Source organism: Ctenocephalides felis, unplaced genomic scaffold (assembly GCF_003426905.1).
Source record: "Ctenocephalides felis isolate EL2017-DRISC unplaced genomic scaffold, ASM342690v1 CF-g0.4_SCAFFOLD_01170, whole genome shotgun sequence".
In the NCBI taxonomy this organism is placed as follows: Eukaryota; Metazoa; Arthropoda; class Insecta; order Siphonaptera; family Pulicidae; genus Ctenocephalides; species Ctenocephalides felis.
In genome coordinates, this window is record NW_020537324.1 from 61,363,579 (window position 1) to 61,387,976 (window position 24,398).

A 24,398-nucleotide genomic window follows, 5' to 3' on the forward strand; every position below is an offset into this window, starting at 1 on the left:
TAACATATATATATATATATATATATATATCACATATATACATATTACATATATATATATATATATATATATATATATATATATATATATATGAATATATATGCAACTATTTTGTGCTATTTTTTAACCCAAAATTTTCGCAATTACGTAATAACGGTTTCAATTAAATTTGAATTTTAAAAAAATAAAAGGCAATTAAATAGTTTGCTTCATTTGTTTTTTTTTTAATTTTAGAAAACGTATATTGAATATAACGAAAAGTATATTAATGAAATTAGCATTTTCAAATATATTTTTTCTTTGAGAGTGCTCAGAATAAAAACTGTGTTCCATTATTGCAGAAATTGATCTATTATTGAGAAATTAAATTTTCGACAACATTAAAAACCAAGCAACAAATCCGGTTTATAAATAAATGGAGAAATTGTATGATAAGATTAAGTTGATGAAATAAGTTATTGCACAACATATTAAAATTAAAAGTACCTGATAACTTTTTTCAACCTATTTATATTAGTAGAATGAAAAGATCTCTTAAAAGTTATCAGTAAAAGTAATTCACACCTCGAATGTAATTGCACATTGCGACGTTATTGCACTTTACCAATACACGAAGCAAATATTTGCACTCTTCAAACAGATAACGAAATAATATTTAATTACTAATGGGTGATCAAAACATACATCACATAATATAACAGTGAAATTTTTATTTGATATTAATTTGGCAAAATTATTTTAAAATTTTCGTCAACGTGGTCAGATAGGCTATTTTATCAAGATGGTCGATTGCAATTATAATACATTTTTCCTGGGTTTCTTATGTAAAGTTAATAATACATTTTATAGTGATAGATCTTCTAGTCTTACAACCACTAGGCTTAGAGTTTAAATTCTACGTCAGAACCTGTTATCAAGCAGTAGCAAAATCTATTTGCACTTCACAATGTAGATCAAAAATCTATTCCCAAAGTAATAATAGTTTTTCCGGGCTTTGTTTCGAAACACAAGCTAAGTCAAAAATACTATTTGAAGAGTGTGAACATATAATCACAACTAGCTAGTTGTGATCCTTTCTAGAAAGGATAACCATTAAAATGCCTTCTGACAGATTTCAGGAAAAAGTAACAAAATATTTACTGATCCTATTTTAATACATTTCTGCAAATGTCCAGGATTTTCTCTTTGCGATCGTGACAAAATATTAAACAAAACAATTAAATATTATTTTAGATATTTAGTAATTTAGTTAATTTATAGTTGTAATCCTTACTAGAGAGAATAACAATAAGGTTGCCCTCTGATAGGTATCAAGAAATAGTAAAAAAGCAATTACTAAACCCATTCTGAAACATTTCTGCAATCGTCCAGGCAATTTATTTAATTCATGGTTGTGATCCTTTATAAAAAGGATAACCATCAAGTTGCCCTCCGAAAGGTATCAGAAAAAAGTAACAACACAATTGCTAAACCTATTCTGAAACATTTCTGCAATCGTCCAGGCTTTTCTTTTTGCAAGCGTGACGAAGTATTAAATAAAACAATTAAATATTATTTTAGATATTCAGTAACTCAGTTTAAAATTGTGATCCTTTCTAAAAAGGGTAACCATTCATTAGGCTACCTTCTGATATGTATTAGAAAAAAGTAACAAAACGATTATAAACCCATTCTAAAACATTTCTGCAATCGTCCAGGCTTTTCTCATTGCAAACATATTATTAAACAAAACAATTAAATATTTTTTTTTATATATTTAGTAGTTTGGTAATTTGGTAATTTTATATATTTAGTATAAATATTTAATTTAATACAACCCCAAAAAGTAATTGATTGCATCGAATATCCAACTAGTCCTAGGTTTGCTGGTTCGATTCCCGCTACCGCCAAAACCTGACATCAGGCAACTTTGATGTTAAATTTCCACTTGAGGTTATAGATCTCAAATGTAGCCTCAAGTGAAAATCGCTCTTGGATATAGTTGCATATATAATAAAAATGTCAACAAATACTTTGAATATAGTTAATTAGTCATAATTGGATTGGACAACTACTGGGTTGCCATCCATTCAAAAATCTATATAATCAAAACAATTACTGAATGTCCTAAGTGTGACAGATTGTAATTAAAATGTAATTAAAAAAAGATTGCATCGAATAAATTTGCATTCATTCATAACAATAAAAAAGATAATAGAGTCAAAATTTTATTTTATTCTGTGCTGTTATATATTGAATCCAGCAATTCAAACAATTGTTGGAACAAAATAACAACATTTATCTAAAATGATTTTTTAAAGTGCAGAAATTTAACTCAAAAGAAAAAAAGCAACTAAAAATTAAATACAGAGTTTTTATTTCGATTTTATTTAAAAATAATTTTATGCTTTTTATACGTGGAATTCCAAGAATATTTTTTATAATACATTAACAAGAACAATAATGAAATTTGCACATCCTTGACTTTCGATTTGTCACGTGCAGACGTACGATAAATGTTTATAATGTTATTTTGACTCTGTATTCGGTTTATTTGCAGTTTACAGATTAGACTTGCCACATCTAAATAATATAAAAATTAGTAAAATAATTTGTAAATATTTATTTAAAAAATAAAATTAGGATTTTTTATTAATATGAAATAATAAATAATCAAATAAATTTAGTGTAAATAATAAAAGTGTGCATGTGTCATTCTTGATTAATATTCAACGCAATTAAAGATCAATTTTGAATGTATCCTCTCAAAAATTGTTGTATGAGGAGATGACTAGCAAATTTTTTATAAATGTCGTGGATAAATGAGTTTCGAAAATTTATTTTGGATTTTATAAGAACTGTTTTCGAATTATAATAGAGGGAAGAGCTAGAAATCCACATATCAAAATTTGTAAGTGTTTTAATTAATGCATAGATTCAAAGTTAGAAGCTTCAGTAATTTAGTCATATTTGGATAACTATTTAAATTGATAATTTATGTTGTATATATATATATATATACGAGTTAATATTACAACAATATTGTAAATATATATACATATATTTACAATATAGTGTGATAAGATTTTATAAAATGGAGGGCAACGAAGGCAAAAGTTATCTGTATGTCATACATCACTGTTTCTATTAAATGCATCATCTATGATTCCATCAAATTAATTAAGAAATTTCCCAAAAATATGTATGATGTAATGCAATAGTTAATATGCAGCTATTACGTTGGTAACAAACTTGCATTATTGATTTTTTTTATAAATTTTAGTATTTGTTTAATTACATTGGTAACGACAATACATAAACGGTTTAACAATGCAATTTTTTGCTGTGTTGTTGGAAACATATGAATTAATTATTTAATTATTGCTCATTATTATAATAAACTCGTACAAAACTACTAATTATTGGATAAAATTTAATAGTTTCTCTTGAATTCATTTGAAAAAAAAAGACGAGTTTTGCAATGGCTTATTCTGGTTATAGTATACATGTGCTCATGTGCTTCTACCATACACAACGATTTAATACTCATCAAATTATATTCCTTCTCTAAAATATTTTTTTGAAAGATTTCAATTGCATTTTATGATTGATATTTAATATAAAAACAATAAGAGGAACTTTATACTGATCTTTAGATGAAGAATTTATATATGATTGTTTTTTAAATCTGTCTACTAAATGCACCGATTTTAGCATGTGGTCATAATAAATTCTAATAAAAAATAATGATAATAAAGAAATTATGCAAATATGGGAATATCATTGAGAAATTACTTTTCGAAAAAGATGTCTCTCTCTTGCTTGGACTAAAACGAAATTTTATTCTTGCTATATAGTGCAGTAAATGAAGAGGAAAAAAGGGTGTAACTTCTGATTTTTTTTACTGTGCTCCGCTTTGCATGAAATTTTTGAATTAGGTTTATCTTACCATCAAGTTCAAAAGTGAAAACATTTTGGCCTCCACCACCACTTCCCGGGAGGGTTGCGACCCCTTAATGAATAGATGGACATTGGGCCATTTTATCGCCAGAAAACGTTTTTAATATTAAAGGATATAATTCTAAAGTATTTTTAATATATTTACCTTGCAATAAAATCATTTTCAACCCTAAAAACCTTAACACATTCAGATAAATTCAGACCCAAAACACTAGATTGACTGGAGTAATAGTACAATTTACATATAGCCACAAAAAAGAAGAAATTATTCTCCGAAACATGACAATAAACATTTTAACAGTGTAACTTTCAAATTGGATAATTGAAATTTGGATTGGATCCAAAAATTCTGGCACTATAGCAAGAGTTTAACTGTAAAAACATTTAATTTAGCAACTAAACTCTTTTTAATGTTAATTTTATTTTAATTTTTCAGTGTATATATTATACAAACAGTAATGTATGACTCTATAATTAAAAAGTCGCCTACACATTCGTATTTGAGTTTTAGATTAAATTTGTCGATTAATATGCTAAATAAACCGCAAGCCACCGCATACTTATTTATATCACAAAACTATTGTGATAAACAATAAATTTATTCAAATATTTTAGTAAATGGAACCTGTTATAGAAGAAAATGAAACTCAACAAAGGAACCATGAAAAAACCGAGAGTTCTCTAACAATTGCCACCTGTGTCGAAGAAGACGATGATACGAGTATATCTAATTTTGAATCAGAATCTACAACAAATGAGTTTAGTAAATGTTTATATTCAATTATTATTTATTACTTGAAGTACTAATGCAACATTCCAACTGAATGAGACAACAAATTGATGTAGGGTTAACCCTTACAATATGTTAAAATTTGATTAATAGTTATTACTAATAGTAGAAATCAATTTCAATTATTAAATCTAATATTTGAAATTTATTTGGATATAACTGAAAAAAAAATTTTTTTTGCTGTAGTATTTAGCTAAAAATTATATAAAGACATCAACATTATATAGGATACAGAGGATATAGGATAATATAAAGACAATGAAATTTTCATTTATCATTTAGGGTGGCCAATCCTGCACAATTTATAAGATCTCAGACAAGCGGAGGGACCTTTGGAGAGGTCAAGATTGAAAATTCCCAAGATGTTCACTTCGGGAATAAAATATTTACTGCTCCAATAACGGTGGTCAATGCCGTCGGTGAAGAGGAGCAGGATAAGTTGGGTATTTTAGGTGAGCATTATTCAAAATAGCACGAATATAATTATAGTAATTAATAAGGAGAAACCGCGCGTTGCTCGTCTCGAATTCTGATGAAACTTGGCACCATGGTAGATTTGATGCCCAAACCGACCGTGGTAAAATATTAGAGGCCCATGAAAAGCTGTTTAATTATAAAAAATAATTAAAGTTTGCATTTTAGCAGCGTTCGGCACGCATAGCTTGCAATGCTTTTCCTTGTTTATATTTTTTTAGAGTGTGTGAGTAGTGTAAGTATCAACAGAATGATATGATGATGATATGTCATCTCACTACTTTTTATTTTTGGAGAACTCCATATCGAAAAATCTGTTCACACACACACACACACACACACACATACACACACACACATACTTTTTCCAAATTTGGTCTCATTCGATTCAGAATGGCTCGAAACGTCGAGAAAACATAAAATTAGCGATTCGGATTTTTTGATGAAAACATAAACTCCTTCGGGAAGTTAATAAAACGATTATGGAATTAGGATGTAGGAATAAATTTCCAAAAAAAAAAATAGTTTTGAATGTGAAATATATCAATTAATTGTGTTAATTAATGAAGTGCAACGGGAACGAATCTCAATTAAACTGCATTCAAATTTTGTGCTGACTAAATAAATAAATAATTATAAAATAATAATTATAAATAAAAATATGATTAATATTTAAAACAAAATTGTATATAAAACATGCCAAAATAAAATTTCCAGGCGCCCTTCGTGAGCGGTTTCCAAATAAATTTTTGAAAAGTGATATATTTGACCAATTAAACAATGGAAAGCAAAGTTGCAATTTGATTTGGTACGCTGTTACTGGAGGAGTTTTGATAGTAACTGCTGTTGTCCTAATTTCTGTGACAGTAACAGTTTGGAACACTCAGAATCAGTCCATGGAGGCCGAGGAGGAAACCGAAGAACTATGTGGGTTGATAATAGAAATTATCAATATTTACGAATATTAAAAATTTAAAGGAAAAAAAATACAAATACTAAAAAGACCATCTTATTCGCTTCCCACATAGAAACTTATTGCAAATTCCAAGAAATAGAATCAGGAAAAGTGTTAATTTTTAAACTGTTTGGTTTGGAAAGGACGAATAAATTTGCAATGTTCTTCCGGTCCAATGTATCATTTGTTTTTTCATTTATTGATTTTAAAGAACATATTCTAGTGAAAAAAATGTAATTTCTAAACTTGGCTTTAGTTAACAACATAGCATCCTTCAATAATGTGTAGAGATTGACCAAAACCAAAAAAAATCGTCTTTAGCATTTAATATAATGCATTTCTCTTAATTAAAATGACCATTTATTCAATGAAATGAGATAACATGATATAGAGAAGTTGAGGAATATTATAGATAATTAAAAACTAATTTATTTCTTCATAATATTTAGTTATAAATGAATCTTGGTACGTACCGCGATCGGTTTGGCACGCCAAGAACCCTGTGAAACGCGATTTGCTGCACCTGCCTGTGGATTACCTGTCGGTTTGCCACACCGTCAGTAAACCTTATAACGACAGTGATTCTTGTACGAATTATATTGTTGGATTGCAAATGGATTCTATGCACATACAAGAATTGCCAGATATTCCATTTAATTATTTGGTTTGCGGAAATGGTCACATTTATGAGGGAACAGGATCTAACGCCATTGGTTCGTTATTATCGTTTATTTTCAATGTTAATGTCAGCCATATCTATAGAAACTACAAGAAATGAATAGAGCAGCCTATAATTTTCATTTAAACAACTAAATATTTTTTAAAAGCCTGTTAACAGTCACGTGTGTTTTAGAATTTCCATTTAAGTTTTAGTTGTCTATAATAAATGTTTTTAAATGTGCAAAAATTTATAGAAGTTTGATATATTTATCTCTTAGGATCGCATACTTATGGAATAAACTTCAACAGTATTGGATTAGGATTTATAGGAGATTACAGCAGAAGGGACTTTTTAAATGATCAACAAATTGAGAATGCTCAATTATTACTGTCCATCTTAGTCAATAAAGGAAAACTGAGTCCGGATTATAAGTTAATACCATCAGAATCAGTGAACGCTTTAGATAGCCCAGGGAAGAATATTATAAATGTCATCAAGAATTGGGATCACTATCAATATGGTTTAAGTCCTAAGAAAACTTTTTGACAAAAGAATTAAGATAAATTTGAAGACTGATAATTAGAATAATATTAAGCATGACATCAGTGACTTATTTTATATAAATTTAAATTAAGAACAAAAAAAATATAATGTTTTAACAATAGTAAATATTAATATTTACTATTAAAATCATAATTATAATTTTTAATTTATTAATTATAACTGGTAGTATAATTTATAATTTTATTAATAAGTATGTAATGAAAGTGAAATAAATAATTACTACATGAACTTCATTGTATCTCTCATATTTAATTGCTAGATTGATTTTATTAATTCTGTAAATTTAAATATTAAAACTTTTCGCTGGTTAATTCTTATGAATTATGAATAACATTATGATATTAAATATATGTTTCGCAGAAAAGAAGAATTGTTGGGAAAGATTTAAGAAAATTGTTAAAAGTACAAGTATCCGAGAACGCATAGCAATAGCATTTTTGGCATCTTTGGTTTTGGTGATTGTTCTCATTACTACTGTGATAAGCATATTGTTGACCAATATTCAAGAGGCAACGCAACCTGAAGCGACAACAGGTATTGAATCTTCCGAATCTTCCTATAAAATTAATTGAAGTTATCTCTTACACAAGTTGTCGATCATTGGCATTCTTCCTCATCCCTTTGCTTTCAGTTTTTCAATTTTTGCATCCATTTACTGAAAATGGTAACAAACCAGGTTCTGTTTCCTCATACGACCACTTTTCTATTTCATTATCTGCAGTATTTTTTCTTTATCGATTATATGCAGTTTACCTCGTTGATCTTCACCATTCTTCTCCAGCATCACGTCTTGAAATTCGAGATAGTAATTGTAGGCCTTCCTTCAGGACAAAACCATACTCCAAATGTATCATTTTATTAACTATAACTATTTTAGTACACGCAAAAAAAAACAGAATAAAAACAATATGACCAGTATATTCTGCTTTTATAAACAGTGCCTAGTGTGACATCAGCTCCATACAATTGCATGGTTTCCAGAAATATTTGGATGTCCCGATCTCCCAGTGGCGAAGTAAACTCCGTTCCACGCAATGCATCGTTGGTGGTAATTTTGCACACCGCGACTCAATTTTGCAAAACTCCACCGGAATGTGCACAAGCAACTAGAACTGCACAGAATTACCATATGGATGTACTACGATTCGCCGATATTGGGTAAGAATTAACATAGTGTTTTTTAATATTTGTATTGTCCACTTATACTTAGAGCATTTAACTGTTCAAAATATTTATTATTATTTATTTTCACTATTTCTTATATCGTATTATTAGAGGAAAGTCCCGTAACGCCGGACGGCACATACCGCCGGACACTCTATTTAACACATTATTTAAGCAAGTATAAATATTTTCATTTTAAAATACGAGTGAAGGGGCCGTGAAGGGCAGTAATTCTAGTATATTTATGCATTTACATTTGTGTGGTATGCAAAGATAAAAGTAGTATTTGATTAAAGGAAGGTTAAAAAAGTTAATTATTTTTTAGTAAAGGTTGCGTTTTTGTTAATTTAGTTTGATTTCTATCTTTGTTATCTAACATAAGTCATAATTTAATAAACATTTCGTAAAATATTTTTTGATTCACATCTATCCAATGTTGCAAGTCATTTTTCAATTTAATAATTCAATCTGCAATATCACAATTCACTTTGGAATATTACAAATAAAGTATATTAATCTTTACACAGCACCAGGGCTCGATCCAAGTACCTCTGGCATGTGGGTTAAGCTTGTTAATAACATAGCCAGGCCCGCATAACGGAATTGAAATAACATAAAAAAGTAACAAATAACATTTGAATGAATGAAATAGTAAAAATATTTAGCACAAAGGTTTACTTGAAAATTAATTCATTGAACAAAACTAAAAATTTTAAACAAATTAGTTTTTGGACATCTTATGTTAAACTTATTTTTTATCTATATTTTTAAGTGAATATTTACTACCTTGCAACACTGATGGTTAAATCCGATACCTTGTAGTTACAGACGCTGAACTACTGAATATACCCTTAAGAAATTGTTTAGAACTCTTCTTTTTTATACCATATTTTCAGATATAACTTCTTGGTCGGCGGTGACGGATACATATATGAAGGTCGAGGTTGGGGCAAAGAAGGGGCATATGCAAAGGGTTATAATAAAAAAAGTGTTGGAATAGGTTTTATAGGTATATATTTTTTGTAATTTTTAATTTAGGATTTTAATTTTATTTGGCCTCGCTTACTCTGAGTCATCTACAATGTCTTATTTTATTATATACTATTTTTTATATTATATTCAATCTTATACATCCTATTCTATATTTTCATTCTTATTTTTTTTCTTCAAACCAGATATTTCAATGACTTTCAATTATTTTCTTCAATTTTGACTTTTTCATTCTTAATTCTATTCAACTCCTATCTTCCTTTCCATTTTATTTCTTCATTCTTCTTCTAATCTCAGAGTTCTTTTTTTTTTCTTCTTTCTTCTGATACAACTCAGCTATTCAAATTCTGTAATTTCTATTCTTACTCCTAATTTTTATTTAAATTCTACTTGACAAATCCAATTCTATTTAATTTCAAATTAACTCTATATATATTTTTTCTTAAATTCTAAGTCAATGACAGGATTCGATCTAAAGCTTCCACGTGAGTCGAACACGCTACTAATTGAGCTATGCTCGCCACAATTTTGGATTTATAATCCATATTAATCAAGATTTATTATGTTAAAATATAGGTAAATATCACGATACGTATCCTTACTATGACACACCAACTCCGGATCAAGTTCGCTGTACGCAAAACTTGCTGGAAGAAGGCGTCAAATTGGGATGGCTTGCAAGTAATTATAGCCTTGTAGGATACTGTGATCTCCTTGTCGGGATACCACCTGGAAATGTTCTACTTAAAGAGATCAGGACTTGGCCACATTATAGGAAAGAAGGAAACCCTGGAACATGTGTTTAATAGGCAATCAAGCACATTTATAAAATACAATTGTAAATACTAGTTAATTAATGAACATTAATTTTAAAATACACTTTATTACAAGGTAATAATTGTTTAGTAAATATCATTTATTTAAAATATAGCTTCAAAAACCGAGACATTGTTTTATTTTTTATCTGTTCTTTCAGTGAAACGACACTTTCTATATTATTGTTATATACGGAATATCGTGTGGGTAAAATTTTTGCCATCATGAATTTAAAATTAGCTATTTAAAAAGTACATTAGTGAAGTCTTAGTTGTATTTTTACTATTACAAGTATGTTCTCTGAGATGTGGCAAAAAATGAAAAGCAACGAATGGTGTGCAAATCTTTAAAATTTAAAAAAAAATCACAATTGTTAATTACGATGAATTTATCCCAGCAATTTTCATTAAGACTTTTTAATGGAAACGAAAACCACAAAATACCAAATAGTTTCTAAAATTTCAGAAATAACATATATTAGTTGGCAATTACGAAGCAACTCTGAATTTTGAAAGAATTTGAAAAATCGCAATATTAAATTCGTATGTAAAAATATGTAAGCCTATAATGATAATTATAAAATCATTCCAAATTTCATTAGTATAATAAGATAACCACTTTAACGACGGACGTAAGAATGAAAGTGCAATTAACTTGTTGAAAAATTCAAGCCACTTTCAATAGCTTTTTGAAATATTTTATCAATTCAAATGCTTATTAAGTACTCATTATTATTTATTTCTGTTTATAATTTTTATTGAAGGATTCCCCTTTTTGATGATAGCATTAAAATTTAACATAATTTTAGTTCTTATAGTTTTTTAATTTATTATCTTGAAGAATGTAAGTGATTATATACAAACATACATACAAATACATACATATGTATTTATATTCTTCCTAATATATGTATGTATGCATATATGTATATACATATATACATACATACATACACATATAACCAGTGTGTATAAATTTAGATGATCACCAAGAGAACAAATTAAATTGTACAATATTAATTACAATTTATTGCAGACATATTGAAAGCTTACAAGCTTTAGTCATAATGGGACATTACCTATTTCCTATTTTAATAGTTCTGATGGCTATTGCAGTAAGCAGTCATCAGACACTTGATAATGGTAAGTTCTTCGCAAAAAGGAATTGGCCATATCAAATTAATAATAAAAACAAGACATGGCTTAATTACTTTTTGCATTAATAAAATATAAGTACTTGACTATTCCCACTAATTTTAGAATTGCAGAACTGTGTAATACCTCGAAGTGCTTGGACCTCAGCTCCCTTGAATTCAGAGATAGAAGATTTAGAGGGCGAAGCACCTTTGGCTATAATATTGCATACAGTATCACAATCTTGCAAAAATTCGCAAGAATGCAAGGAAGTAGTCAAATCAATTCGCAATTATCATGTTGATGTTTTAGGATTTGATGATATAGGGTAAGACATTAATGATATTCTTGATAGTAGTTAAATTTAGTAACTTAATGATTATAATAAAAATAGAATCACATTTAGAAAAAAAACACTCATTGTTGCCTTTCAATAATTTTTCATCACAACTAGATTAAAACAATCAATAGTTGCTTCATAATAAGCCATTAGTAGCATAAAATATTATATGCATCATTACACAACTTTAAAAATTCCAAAAAAATCTAAGAGCTGCTATAAATATAGAAGACATTTTCAGTCAATCTATTGAACTTGAAAAAAAATTTAGTATTATTTTATGAACTGGTATGAAAAAGATTGATGCAATAAAAACTACTATTATTTTTAGAAGATAATATATTAAGTTTTTTATGTTTAATATTTCATATATTTTCAGATATAATTTCTTGGTGGGCGGCGATGGACTCATATATGAAGGAAGAGGTTGGGGTAAAAGAGGAGCTCACACTTTTGGATTCAATAGCCAAAGCGTCGGAATAGCATTTATAGGTATAATAAAATTATTTGCCCATTAAGCAATAAATCCTAAGATATATTATATATCGATTTAACTAAGTTGTTAGTGTAATGGTTCATGCAATATGTCGTAGCTATATTGATGAGAAAAATTGGTTGAAATCATTTTGTCGGGGCATTTAAAAAAGCACACGTTTAAATTCTGATATATTTACCTCTATAGTACTGTTTTATATAAAATATGCTTCTAATAAAATTTTTGAAAAATAATTCATATGCGTGAGGATAGAATAGTAGTTACTGATAAATCAATATTATTAATGCAAACTTTGTTATCAAATTTTTGAAAAAATAATTTTGAAAAATAATTCATTTGCGCGTGGGATAAATAGTAGTTACTAATGATTCTATATGTGAACTTTGTTATCAAAACTGAATATATTATTTTAAACTAAGGATTTTGCCCAATGCTTTAATATTTTCTGCATAAATTCTTTATCTATTAACCTGAATATTTCTTTTATTCAGGTAAATATCATGACACGTTCCCCATTCACGATTCGCCAACTAGCCACCAGGTAAGTTGTACTAAACGGTTACTGGTGGAAGGTGTAACATCAGGATGGCTTGCAAGCAATTATAGCTTGGTTGGATATTGTGATCTCATGTCAGGAATTCCACCAGGAAATATTCTAGTACAAGAGATAAGAAAGTGGCCACATTACAGAAAAGAAGGAAATCCTGGAATTTGTAAATGAAAATTTATTTGATTTTTATATTCGAAAACGATTTGAAAAAATAGAAAAAAAACTGATCTATACTATGTAGATACAGTAAACAATAAAAGATGCATAAGTAAAAAATCTTTCTTGTTAACTTACCGTAGGGCAAGTTATAGGGGGAAGTCCCGCAACGCCGGTCGGCACCAAGCACCGGACACTCTATTTAACACTCATTAATTAAGCGTGTATAAATCTTTTTATTTCAAAATACAAGTGAAAGGGGCATGGGGGCACACTGGTACAAGATCACGCGCCAAGCCTCGCCTGTGACGCACACGGCCATAGTGAGAGCAACTCTTTCCTGTTTTAGGCGCAAAATTACGGCGTCACCTAAATATCAATGGAAGTAATTCTATTAATATTTATGCATTTACATTTGAGTGGTATGAAAAGATAAAAGTTGTACTTAATTGTTATCCGTAAAATGGTAGAATATTGTTAGATCTTTTAACCAATTTTAGTAGGTGCCACCAAATGAACGAAAATGTCTGTCCCATCTTGATAATAGAAAAACGGTAACTTAGTTTTTAAGAGAACGGAGTGTCTGATTTTAATTATTCTTATTTTACGATTTTTTACTTTAAGATGAAGAACTGATTAAATGTTTGAGAAGGCAGGTCTAGCGGTTTCCGAGATCTATATCTTTCTATCTAATTATAAGATATTTTATAGAGATTTTAATAGTTATATTATCAATTTTGTTTACATTTCTATGGGTTCCGTAACATCGTTTGTGCGTTAGACCGCGACGCGGCGCTTACGCGCTTCGATATGTCATCTCTATGCAGGTAAAGCAGTGCGATTGCTTTGAAAAAAAAAGTTCAATATTTCCAAAATATTTAAAAAAAATAAGTTTTATTTTTCAAGTCATTTTTTTCAAAAATTTAAAATTCCTCAAAAATCAATGATTAAAAAAGGAAATTTAATTTAAAAAAAAAAATTGGTACTGGCAGTTCCAGAAATTTGCCTTAATGCACGATGCCATACACACTATTATTCTTTTCTGCGTTGATTGAAACAAAATATCATTTTTTATTTATGTGACTTTTTGTGCAAAATATTATGCAATTCAAGTCAAATTCGAAAACATAAATTAGTTTTCACATATGCGGCATTAGTTATTTTTAAATTGCTAATGGTGGTCATATTTCAATACGACATAAATTCACAATGGGGTGTATCTCCGAGCGCATGCGTATTCCGGAATCAATACAGTTTTGTCTTCAATTTATATCATTGTAAAACTGTACATCATAAAGACATGAAATGACCAGAAAATATTAAAATGACCAAACAATAAAGAATAAAGAATGTTAACCATTGAAGACTAAAAATTCTGTGATGTAAAATAGAAGTGATTAATGTATTTTTGTTGTCTGTTTGATTATATAGTTTATTAAATATTTATCAACATGGGTTCTGTGAATGGCGACGCCGACAGTTTAAATACGGCATATGTCCAACTGAAAACTCATAGAAGGAAGCACAATAATAGTGGACAAAATTGCTTTCGAGATGCAAATATTACACCGCCAGTTGATAAGCACAATGGCATATACTTCGCATTGGTCTTGGCGGGTGTTGGGTTTTTATTGCCCTATAATAGGTACGAAAACAGTTGGTAATAGGATCAAAAATATATGAATTAGATGAAGAATAAAATTATTGTTAATAATATACATAATATAGTTACATAGATTGAAAGAAAACTGCTTAAATTTTGCTGAAAAGTTATAAGTTCCCTTGATTTATTAATTATAGTTTTATAAAAAAATGATAAAAGCGTCAAAAGATAAATACATCGGAGAGTATGGATGACTGATATTATTTATGATCTTATTTTTCTGAACATTAATCCTTCTTTTTTTTTTAAAAAAATATTTATATAATTTTCCTTATATAAATATTTTCCACGTTTCGAGAATAAGGGATCTCCCGATCTACAAGAAATTGAGGTATGCAGTGGTACTTCAACATACGAGTTCAATTCGTCCCGTAACCACGCTCGTATGTCGAAGCACTTTTTTCATATAAATACATTAAAATGCTATTAATTCGTTCCAACACTGTGGTTTCTGTTAAGTTTTTTGAATAATAAAAATAAATTTACTATATATTAATTAAATTATTGTTTTTCCCTGTCCAGACATGATATTGCGAAAATGAGTTAGACATGTTTCGTTGAACAAATCTCATGTTCGAACTGTCGCAACTTTTTCAGAGCGATTTTTACCCACAAACTTTTAAAGCTCAGAAAGCTGCTTATAAATTATTGTAAGGCTCTAAGCTGGATTTATACCCTTTATCAACTCCAGTTTGAACACAGTCCATATCTGTGGTGGTACATCCTCGTCATCCTCATATTTTTCAATAATTTCACATTTTAATTCAAGATACATGGCACTTTCCTTGAACCCACGTTTGTAAAAGTGCATAATATTTTGTAAATGTACAAAAACCAAAAGAAGCGAACTCAACATATATAACCGTACAATCACTATTAATGTATAGTTTCAAATGTTAAAAATAATCCTTGATATATTCGCGTAGTTACTACACAATTAATATGAATATATAATAAATTTATCGTAAAACAGCCAAAATATTTCTTATAGTAAAAAATCATTGCTACATCTGATGAAATTTTTCATATTTTCATTATGAGGTTAACGATCTTTTAAAAAATTCTTACTCGCTCAAAGCTCGTATCTCAAAGCAACGAATCTGTCTTTTGGCGGCTCATATCTCGAAACACTCTTAAGTCGGGTCACTCGTAAGACGAGTTACCACTGTATCTAATTTAATTAAATTTTACTTATCTAATTTTACGAAAGAGTCTTTATATCTCAGATATGTATCTGTATGTTGATTCTAAAATTTGATAAAATTTGCTTGTTTTATGCTATATGAGTATATTTGCACAATTGCGATCTTACCGAACATATGCAGTTATATTAATAACATAAAAAATTATAATTTTGATAATAATATAAAATGTAGATTATAAAATCACGTATGCTATTAAATTTTATTATTAGTTCTCCGTCTTGATTATTAACAATGAAAACAAAATTACATCACTCAGCCAATAATATAAATATGCAGTACCAAACAAAATTAGATAATCATAAATAATCGAATTTTTATTTTAAGTATATACAATAATTGCTTTTGTTAGAATAATTATTAAACTATTATTTATTCTTTATTCGATTATGTTTCTGTTACGATATAAGACTGATATTCATTAGATAATAGCCAACATAGACAGATAATCAATAATAAAATGTGAGACCAACTAGAGGAATAGAAATATAATAAGATTTTTTTATTTCAGTTTTATTATGGCGGCTGATTATTTTTCTGCTCGATATCCGGACAGTACAGTAGTTTTTGATATGTCAATAGTGTATATAGTTGTAGCATTTTGTGCGGTGCTAGTTAACAATATTTTAGTGGAAACGTGCTCTCTCAATACGAGGATTACTTTCGGTAAGTTGGATAAAATTTAGTATAAACAACTATTTGCTAGAGCTTAAATGTTTTGAATCAATGCAATAAACTTTAATTGATAAATGATAGAGTAGTAGAAAATATCAACTTAAAATAAGCGCCAATGCGCTCATTCTCATATGTCATCATATTTAATAAGTTTTGTGAAAAACAATGTATAGTTGTAGTTTTTGGACTTAATGATTGTGTATGAGATTATCAATCGAATATTTGAGAAAACTTAATTGATTGCAATAGTATGATAATACAGGCATTACACAAATTTCTAATTTTTCAAATGGTGGAGTATCTATAATGTTTTTTCTATTAAGGGTACATCCTCTCACTGCTGACATTGTTATTTGTGGCATTTTGTGAGATCGGTTGGGAAGTCTTCAGCGAATCAATGTCATATGCTGTCAATCTATCAGCAGTGGCAATTGTTGCAGTGGGTTGCACAGTGCAACAAAGTAGTCTTTATGGATTCACCAGCATGCTACCCAGTCGCTATACACAGGCAGTCATGGCTGGTGAAAGTAAGTTATATTTAGAGTTATAGATACATATTGGATTTTAAAAACAAATTGCTTAAAGATGGCCATAATATATCTGTTTTGTTATTGCTGTTTGAAGAGTAACACCGCGGAAGTACTTAGACATACTATACAACGATCTACTCCATCCCAGTAGAGAAAATATAGTACTAACAATAAAATAACCATTCCATTCAATCCGTAAAACTTCCCGTTTCGAGAAATGGCTGAAGGATTATATTTTTAGACATTCAATTTTCAATTTTTATTTTCGTGGCTCGTATCCTTATGTAGCTTTAAGCAAAGTTTACTATACACATTAGTGTTACACTCTCAAGTATATGTAAAATAGCAAATCGATGGCACATGCAATGGTCATCATTAGTATAACGACGCGTCATCGACTTAAATTCGCTCGAAGACTTCATTATTATATTTCAATTTCTAATTTATACAAAATTAAAGTATTCAATTCGATAAAATATTATGAATTATATCGATTACAGGTGCAGCAGGATTTTGGGTGTCGCTGAACAGAATTTTCACTAAGCTGCTGTTGTCAGATGAACGTCAAAATACAATAATATTCTTTCTTCTTTCTATAATGTTAGTTGGCATCAGTTGCTTATTATATCAAGTGATAAAAGACACGGCTTTTGTTAATTTTTATATAAGTCTATGTCAAGAGAGATCAAGAATCGTTTTGGAGCCGAATGAGGACATGGGACTGGTAAGAAATATAAAAGTTATTCCATTTTAATTCAAAAACTAAATATATTTTCATATTTGAATTGGAAAACCTTTTTGGTTATGGTGTTTGTATAACAAAAATGAATTAAAAAAAAATAAATCATGAAATTAATGATTCCTACAATTCCTTTGTAGATGGAAAACGGCGATCAAGATCACATACGTTATGGAGTCCTAAAAATCCAAACAAGCCCTCCACCAGTATCGACAGCTGCTGGTGTGAGTCAAAGTGAAGATGCAAATGGTTTTGTGGATGAACCACTAAATACACCGCCTGTTCTACAAACAACTACAAACCAGACTACTAATAAATATACATCCTTTAGTTTTTCTAATCCAGTGTATGATCTTAGCAATAATGCTTATGACCTTAGTGCGGTAGGTGCTACTACAAATGATGGAAGATCGCCGACTGGTTTTGAAACGCGCAGAAGTAATACTAAGGCTTTCAAGGTAGAAGACGTAGTGATACGTGGGGCGTCCAGATGTGGCGGCATCAAACGTGAGTTGAATAATTCAGCAATACCATTTTTATTAACAAACAATAAAATTTGTTCAATTTAAAAGTCACTTGACTACAATAGATTTTGTTTGGCACTGTAATTGAAAAAAATTGTGCAAACCCGAAGATTTATTTTTTGTCGGCGTTTTCTCAAAAACGGTTGCATTGATTTCAAATATTTAAAAGAATTTGATGGAGCTTGATAAGGACCCGCGTTCATTAGCTTTGCGAAACTATCTGCCGAGCCGTTTCTTTACAACAAGCAGGAAAGGGCAAAAATATTTATTTCGCATTTTAGTAAGGTGACCATATTTTTTCAAGTCAAAACCGGGACGCTATTGCTAAAAAAATTAATATGATTTTAAAGTAACAAATACTGTTTAAGAATTCAATAAAAATCCGCCTTCTTTAAATGAGTATTTTTTTAAAATCAGAATTACTGACTTAGAATTTTATTATTCGACTATATGTTATATTTTATCTTATATTTTTAGATCTGTTTGTTTTTGCAGCTTTTAAACTTATTATAAAAATTTCTTCAATTTTTTCCATACTTATTTAAAAATAATTAACACATTCATTTGCGTTATTTCAGGCAGTCAAATCGTTCATTTTCATAATTTTTCGTAAAATTAAAAGAAGACAGTTCAAAATTATGAATGTGAGAGGCTATTTTAACCCGCCTTTTTCATAAGCTTGCTAGTTGTACATAATATTTTCAGATATTTGCTGGGTAGTTGTAATTTTATTATCAAGTAAGAGCGAAGAATCAATTAAGACCTATACGTTTAGAAAACCCGGGACACAAGGTGAAATCCGGGACTGTCCTGACCAAACCTGGACGTATGATCAACTTAGTTTTAGTGAAACAAAATAAAAATTCTAAACCGATTTTGAAAATTCAAAAACTGTACGAACGATATTAGTTGGGAATCGTGCTGATTAGTTAGTAGAGATAGATCGCTTTTGTTTCAAAGTTTTTGATAAAACTTTAAAGATACACTTCATGGTCTTAACAAACATCTTAAAATATTACGAACTCACGAAAAGTGATTTAATAATAATATTTTCTTAAATTTTGAAATAATAATGGGCTTTGCCACAATGTTGACAGTTGCTAAACTCAGTTTTTATTGATGTCGATTATACAAGTTGAAATACTTCAAATTTATAAAAGTACATACGCGACATAATAAAAGAACTGTAATATGAGTCTATCACAATGCAATTCAAATGAATCATATCGATTTTCAAATATTTATTAAATTTTAATACAAATATGTGTTCGAAGCATAATAAAACAAATGAATACTTATTGCGATAAACACATCCAAATAACTGTAATTATTTCATATAACTTGTACGGATATACTGAAAGAAGCAAAATTTAGATGCCCCCACCATAGTCCCTTTGGCGCAGCGGATAGCGCGTTGGACTTCTAATCCAAAGGTCGTGGGTTCGATCCCCACAAGGGATGTTGAATTTTTTTAATAATATTTTCAAATTTCAATTTTATTTTTCAGCACATGTTTTTAAAATTATTTGTTCTACTTATTTTTTAGAAATAAAAGTAGATTTGCCACTTTAAAAGAGTTTGAAGTCATAATCATAACGTTGCTCATATAATTCTATATTGTTTTGCGTTTCGAACAAGGAATCCATTAATAATAAAAAACCAAATGCTAAAAAAATTAGATGTGTATGGCATCGTGCCTTGAGGCAAATTGCTGGAACTTCCCGAACCGTAAAGAAATGTTCGAGGAATATTAAATGTTTTCAAATAGGTTATTATAAATACCAAAACATTGTATAATATTTATAAGAATTATAGAAACAGAATTAAATTTGAAATATTTTTTTTTGCAAAAGCAATTATTTTGTCAAAATAAGCAGAAAGTGTTTTGAAACATTCAAATCGGATGCTCGGTTCTTTCAAAAACTATCATTTTTTGCACAATTAGCTCGGTATCTCCAAAACTAAACACATGTTCACCCAATCATTACAAATTGAATGTTTTTTGGATTTCCCTAAAACCTCGATTTCTATTTTCTGCACTCTTTGCTGCGGATCTCCCTAACGGTTGGACCTGCCCTTGCCAAAAACTAATCATCACATCTCCCTATCAATAGGAATCGAATGTTTTTTGAACCGTTGAAATCAGTTGATCCGTGCGCCCAAAAACGTAAACGAAACAATGTGAACACACAAAACACACACACACATCCATTTTTTCTAAGATGAACATTTTGGTTCAAAAAGGTTCAAAACGGGGAGATATGCAAAAATTTTCATTTTCGATTTTCTATACTATAACTACCCTACGGGAAGGAAAAAAAGTCATTTTATGTCAACGTTTCGGAACTATGTACGTTTCATCTTCGGGAAATCCTGAACTGAGTTGAGAACAATTGTCCTGAACTGAGTTGAGAACAATTGTACTGAATTTTATGGAAGTATGAAACCCACATAATATTTATTTGATTTTTTTTTCAGGTGCAATAAGTATAAGATGGCGAGTAGCCGGCTGCGTTTATCCTTATATGGTGACAATATCATTAGCATATTTTGTCACTTTATGCTTATATCCAGGAATAGAAACTGAAATAGTTAGTTGCCGATTGGGATCGTGGATGCCTGTAATGCTAATGACTGTATTTAATCTATCGGATCTAATAGGAAAGGTAAATATAGATCAAGAATTTATATTAGTATGTGTATGTGTGTTAGTTTAACTTCTTATTTTTATTTCATTGTTTTAATGTTTACCCAAAATACTAGTAGCTTTTACAAACAATCATATTGGCGCCAAATTGAATTATTAATTTTATTTGGCAATTACAGATTTTGGCATCTATCCCTTACGAGTGGTCGAGGCGGCAACTGATTATGGTATCAGCTTTACGAATGCTTTTAGTGCCACTGTTTATACTGTGCGCATCCCCAAGAGCGCATCCTATACTAGCCGGTAATAACATGCATTTTTTTAAATGAAATACATACTATAATAAATGTACATTTATAATATTCGACTTTTAAATTTCTTATTTTTTTATAGCGGAAGAGTACTCTTTAATACTCTCGTCGTTATTAGGAATCACTAATGGCATGGTAGGATCTGTTCCAATGATACAGGCGCCACAAAGAGTTCCTCAAGAGTTCAGGGAAATCACAGGTATGCATTGAAGAATATACTAGTTGCATATTGAAACTAATTATTGGATAAGAAAACATAGGTCAAATATAGTTATTATATAAGGTTGTTCGGAAAGTCACTTCGTTTTTTACCACCAGAATTTAACTATATTTTTTTGAACCTAACATCACACTTAAACCCTATAATTATTATATGATTTGAAAACTTATATTTTAAGACTTGTGTGTAAAAAATTCTAATCTATTACATGCAGTAGTTTTTGGATGGTGCCACTTTGAATACGAAAAGAATTAAGCAGTATTTTCGACATATTTTACTCTTTTGCTATAGAAAAGGTAAAAAAACTGTTTAAGTCAAAATTAAATTGATCGATATGCACGGAAATGACGTGTTGATAGTACGGCAGTGGCAAAATTGGTTTGCTAAATTTCATTCTTGGTATTTTGATGTCCAATATGCACCAAGTCCAAGAAGTACGGTTGAAGCTAACAAAGACGCGAGAAAGGCATTAGTGGAAGCAAACCGACAAATAACAATACATGAGATTCCATTGAGTAAAAATTTATCAAATTTAACAGTTCATGACCACTGAAAAGGTCTGGGATTTTCCTCAAAACTCAATGTATGGTTATCAAGAAAGAAACGTGTGCCATCGCACTGGCGTTAGCGATTCGCCTCTGAAAAGTCTTGAAAATTATCAGGTTTTAAAGCGAATTGTCACTAGGAATTTCAAATGAAATGTAAAGAATGCAATACACGCAATTGCCCATGAAACAGAAAAGAAGATACTGCTCAAGACAAGTGCAAAGCCGAAATTTGACAGAAAAATGTTATGTATGTATGTTTGGTAAGATTTTAAAGGAGTTGTTCATTTTTCAACTTTTCCAGTATAACATAACGGTTAATTTGAATGTCTTATGTCATCAACTGGATAAACTAAATGATATACTTCAATAGAAAAGGTCAGAATAAACCCACAAGCAAGGTATAGTCCTGCATCAAAAGGACGCAAGACCTCATATAAGTTTAGTCAATCGCCAAAAGCTTTTGTAGCTTGAATGGGACTCAATGACACGTTTATCATATTCTTCAGACCTGCCATCATCGGATCATTATTTGTTCCAGCCACTAAAATAATTTTTAGGCGGTAAAACCTTTACCTCAAATCAGCATACCAAAAAGCACTTTGATCAGTTTTTTTTTTAAATAATGACAAAAAAAATTATGTTCTCCAAATTGTGCTAATACCAGAAATAAGACAAAAAATGTTCGATCAAAACTGCCAATACATAATAATTGAAGTATTTGTTTATTGTACGAAACTTACGTATCAAAATATCTATAAAAAACGAAGTTACTTTTCGAACAACCCAATAGAATTTCACAGATGACTACAAGAACTTCTTAAAATTCTCTTTGTAGGCAGTTTTTAACAGTTTTCATTTCAAACTGACATTGATTGAATATTCTCTTCAAAATAAGGATTTTTCTATAGACTGATATCTTTCTATTCCTACTAAAATTTTTCAAATTAAATATCAGGTTTATATTGCTCGTTGAAGCAATTGAACTTGTCTTCATCAGTGTACTCTGAATTAATTCGAAAAATCTACAAACTTATTAGTACATCATTAACCATACAGTGATTTACGAGTACCCTCCTCATTAGACAATTCTGACGACGCACCTTTGGCGCCACATTTAACTGGTTAAATAATTAGGTTACTCGCAATATAAAATGTAACCCTTATTTTTTATTAAAGGTAACATCATGACGCTGTCCTACAACATAGGTTTAACCGGTGGTTCGCTGGTCGCTTATCTACTTCACTCCCTGCTGGGTCCTCAATTGACCAACCCGTGCCCGGTGATACCGCCTTTTAAGCCCACGGATGCCCCCCAAATTAACATCACCACGACTGCATTTTCAACTTTGATGTCAATTTTATTCGTACCAACGTCTACTCTGGCGACAACCGAATTTTCTACAACAACAGTAAGCGCTACAACAGCTTTGATCAATGCGACTCTCTTTGATGCTGACACAAATTTTACCTGATACGCTGATGAATTTATATAAGAAAAATCTATTAAATATTGAAGGTGTAAGTGTACTTATATACTGAGATGGATATTGAAGTACATTTGCTATTAATAGTTTATTTAATTTGAATACTTCCAAAATACATAAAACTAGCACCAGTTGGGGTAGCAGGTATGCATAACATCAAGGGATTGCAAATTATGAAGCTGTCCACTCGACTAATTGCTAGGATAAATGGTGCAGATAGTCAAAGACCCGCATAACTGGGTGTACATTTTTAGAATAAAATGTAATTTTAGTATGATTTTAGTAATTTCATGAAGATTATCTTTGTTATCCATCTTATTACACGCGTTATCTTTTAGGTATTCAGACAATATGTATGGAATATTTAATGTGTTATGTCGGTGCACACCCTGAGTAAACTATAGTGATATTATTACCCGAAAGTCGTTACTTTCACAGAATTATTTTGGATATTTTAGTTCTGGGTTACTTAAATCGAGAAAGGCAAAGCTAAGCTGTTAAATTGATTTTTTGAGCAGTTTTTTTCTATGTCTAATATAAACTGTGAGCTAAATCTTCTGATTGTTTCCATTCATTCAAACTCAGTATACTGATACAATGATGATAAATTTAAATCAGTACTTAGACAATGATTATTTTAAGTAAAAATACATACAATATTTAACAAATGTGTTAGATCATTCTAATTGCACTTTGGAAAGAAAGCAATGAATTTCTTATATCTTTGAGAAAAGTTGTGCAAATGCACCTAATCATCTGATCATCTAATTTGACGTTTTATGTTATAATATTGATATCTGCTTGTTTTGTCGAGAATTTTGTGAAAT

General features: G+C 29.6%; 3 protein-coding genes and 1 non-coding gene across 5 annotated transcripts in view; 3 read left to right on the forward strand and 1 right to left on the reverse strand.

Moving 5' to 3' along the window:
* LOC113366548 (cytoplasmic protein NCK1) overlaps window positions 1-24,398 on the reverse strand; it is a 56,276-nt gene that overhangs the window by 30,909 nt on the left and 969 nt on the right. The gene's annotated exons all lie outside the window — the stretch shown is intronic.
* Window positions 2,800-13,140, forward strand: LOC113366549 (peptidoglycan-recognition protein 1-like). Of its 2 annotated transcripts, none has more exons than XM_026608176.1 (7): window positions 2,800-2,890; window positions 4,555-4,697; window positions 5,012-5,181; window positions 7,744-7,917; window positions 8,322-8,541; window positions 12,206-12,318; window positions 12,814-13,140. In XM_026608176.1, exons 2-7 carry the CDS (start codon window positions 4,558-4,560, stop codon window positions 13,041-13,043), a joined length of 1,047 nt encoding a protein of 348 aa, XP_026463961.1. In that variant the 5' UTR covers window positions 2,800-2,890; window positions 4,555-4,557; the 3' UTR covers window positions 13,044-13,140. The 2 variants fall into 2 exon arrangements, with proteins under 2 accessions (XP_026463961.1, XP_026463959.1); XM_026608174.1 differs by lacking the exons at window positions 12,206-12,318; window positions 12,814-13,140 and adding exons at window positions 9,444-9,556; window positions 10,114-10,345.
* On the forward strand, window positions 14,480-23,559 carry LOC113367479 (equilibrative nucleoside transporter 4-like). Its single transcript, XM_026609085.1, has 10 exons — window positions 14,480-14,673; window positions 16,405-16,559; window positions 16,892-17,095; window positions 17,599-17,822; window positions 17,978-18,061; window positions 18,143-18,344; window positions 20,840-21,027; window positions 21,188-21,311; window positions 21,402-21,518; window positions 23,264-23,559. Exons 1-10 carry the CDS (start codon window positions 14,480-14,482, stop codon window positions 23,557-23,559), a joined length of 1,788 nt encoding a protein of 595 aa, XP_026464870.1.
* Window positions 19,750-19,822, forward strand: Trnar-ucu. Its single transcript has one exon. It is a non-coding gene; the product is annotated as a tRNA-Arg (tRNA).

Excerpts from the sequence above, each read along its gene's own strand:
- LOC113367479 (XM_026609085.1), top strand. The coding sequence starts at position 14,480 with ATGGGTTCTGTGAATGGCGACGCCGACAGTTTAAATACGGCATATGTC. Across the intron at positions 14,674-16,404 it reads TTTTTATTGCCCTATAATAG|TTTTATTATGGCGGCTGATT; the intron begins GTACGAAAACAG and ends TTTTTATTTCAG. Across the intron at positions 17,096-17,598 it reads GGCAGTCATGGCTGGTGAAA|GTGCAGCAGGATTTTGGGTG; the intron begins GTAAGTTATATT and ends TATCGATTACAG.
- LOC113366549 (XM_026608176.1), top strand. The coding sequence starts at position 4,558 with ATGGAACCTGTTATAGAAGAAAATGAAACTCAACAAAGGAACCATGAA. Across the intron at positions 8,542-12,205 it reads CTACGATTCGCCGATATTGG|ATATAATTTCTTGGTGGGCG; the intron begins GTAAGAATTAAC and ends ATATATTTTCAG. Across the intron at positions 12,319-12,813 it reads CGTCGGAATAGCATTTATAG|GTAAATATCATGACACGTTC; the intron begins GTATAATAAAAT and ends TCTTTTATTCAG.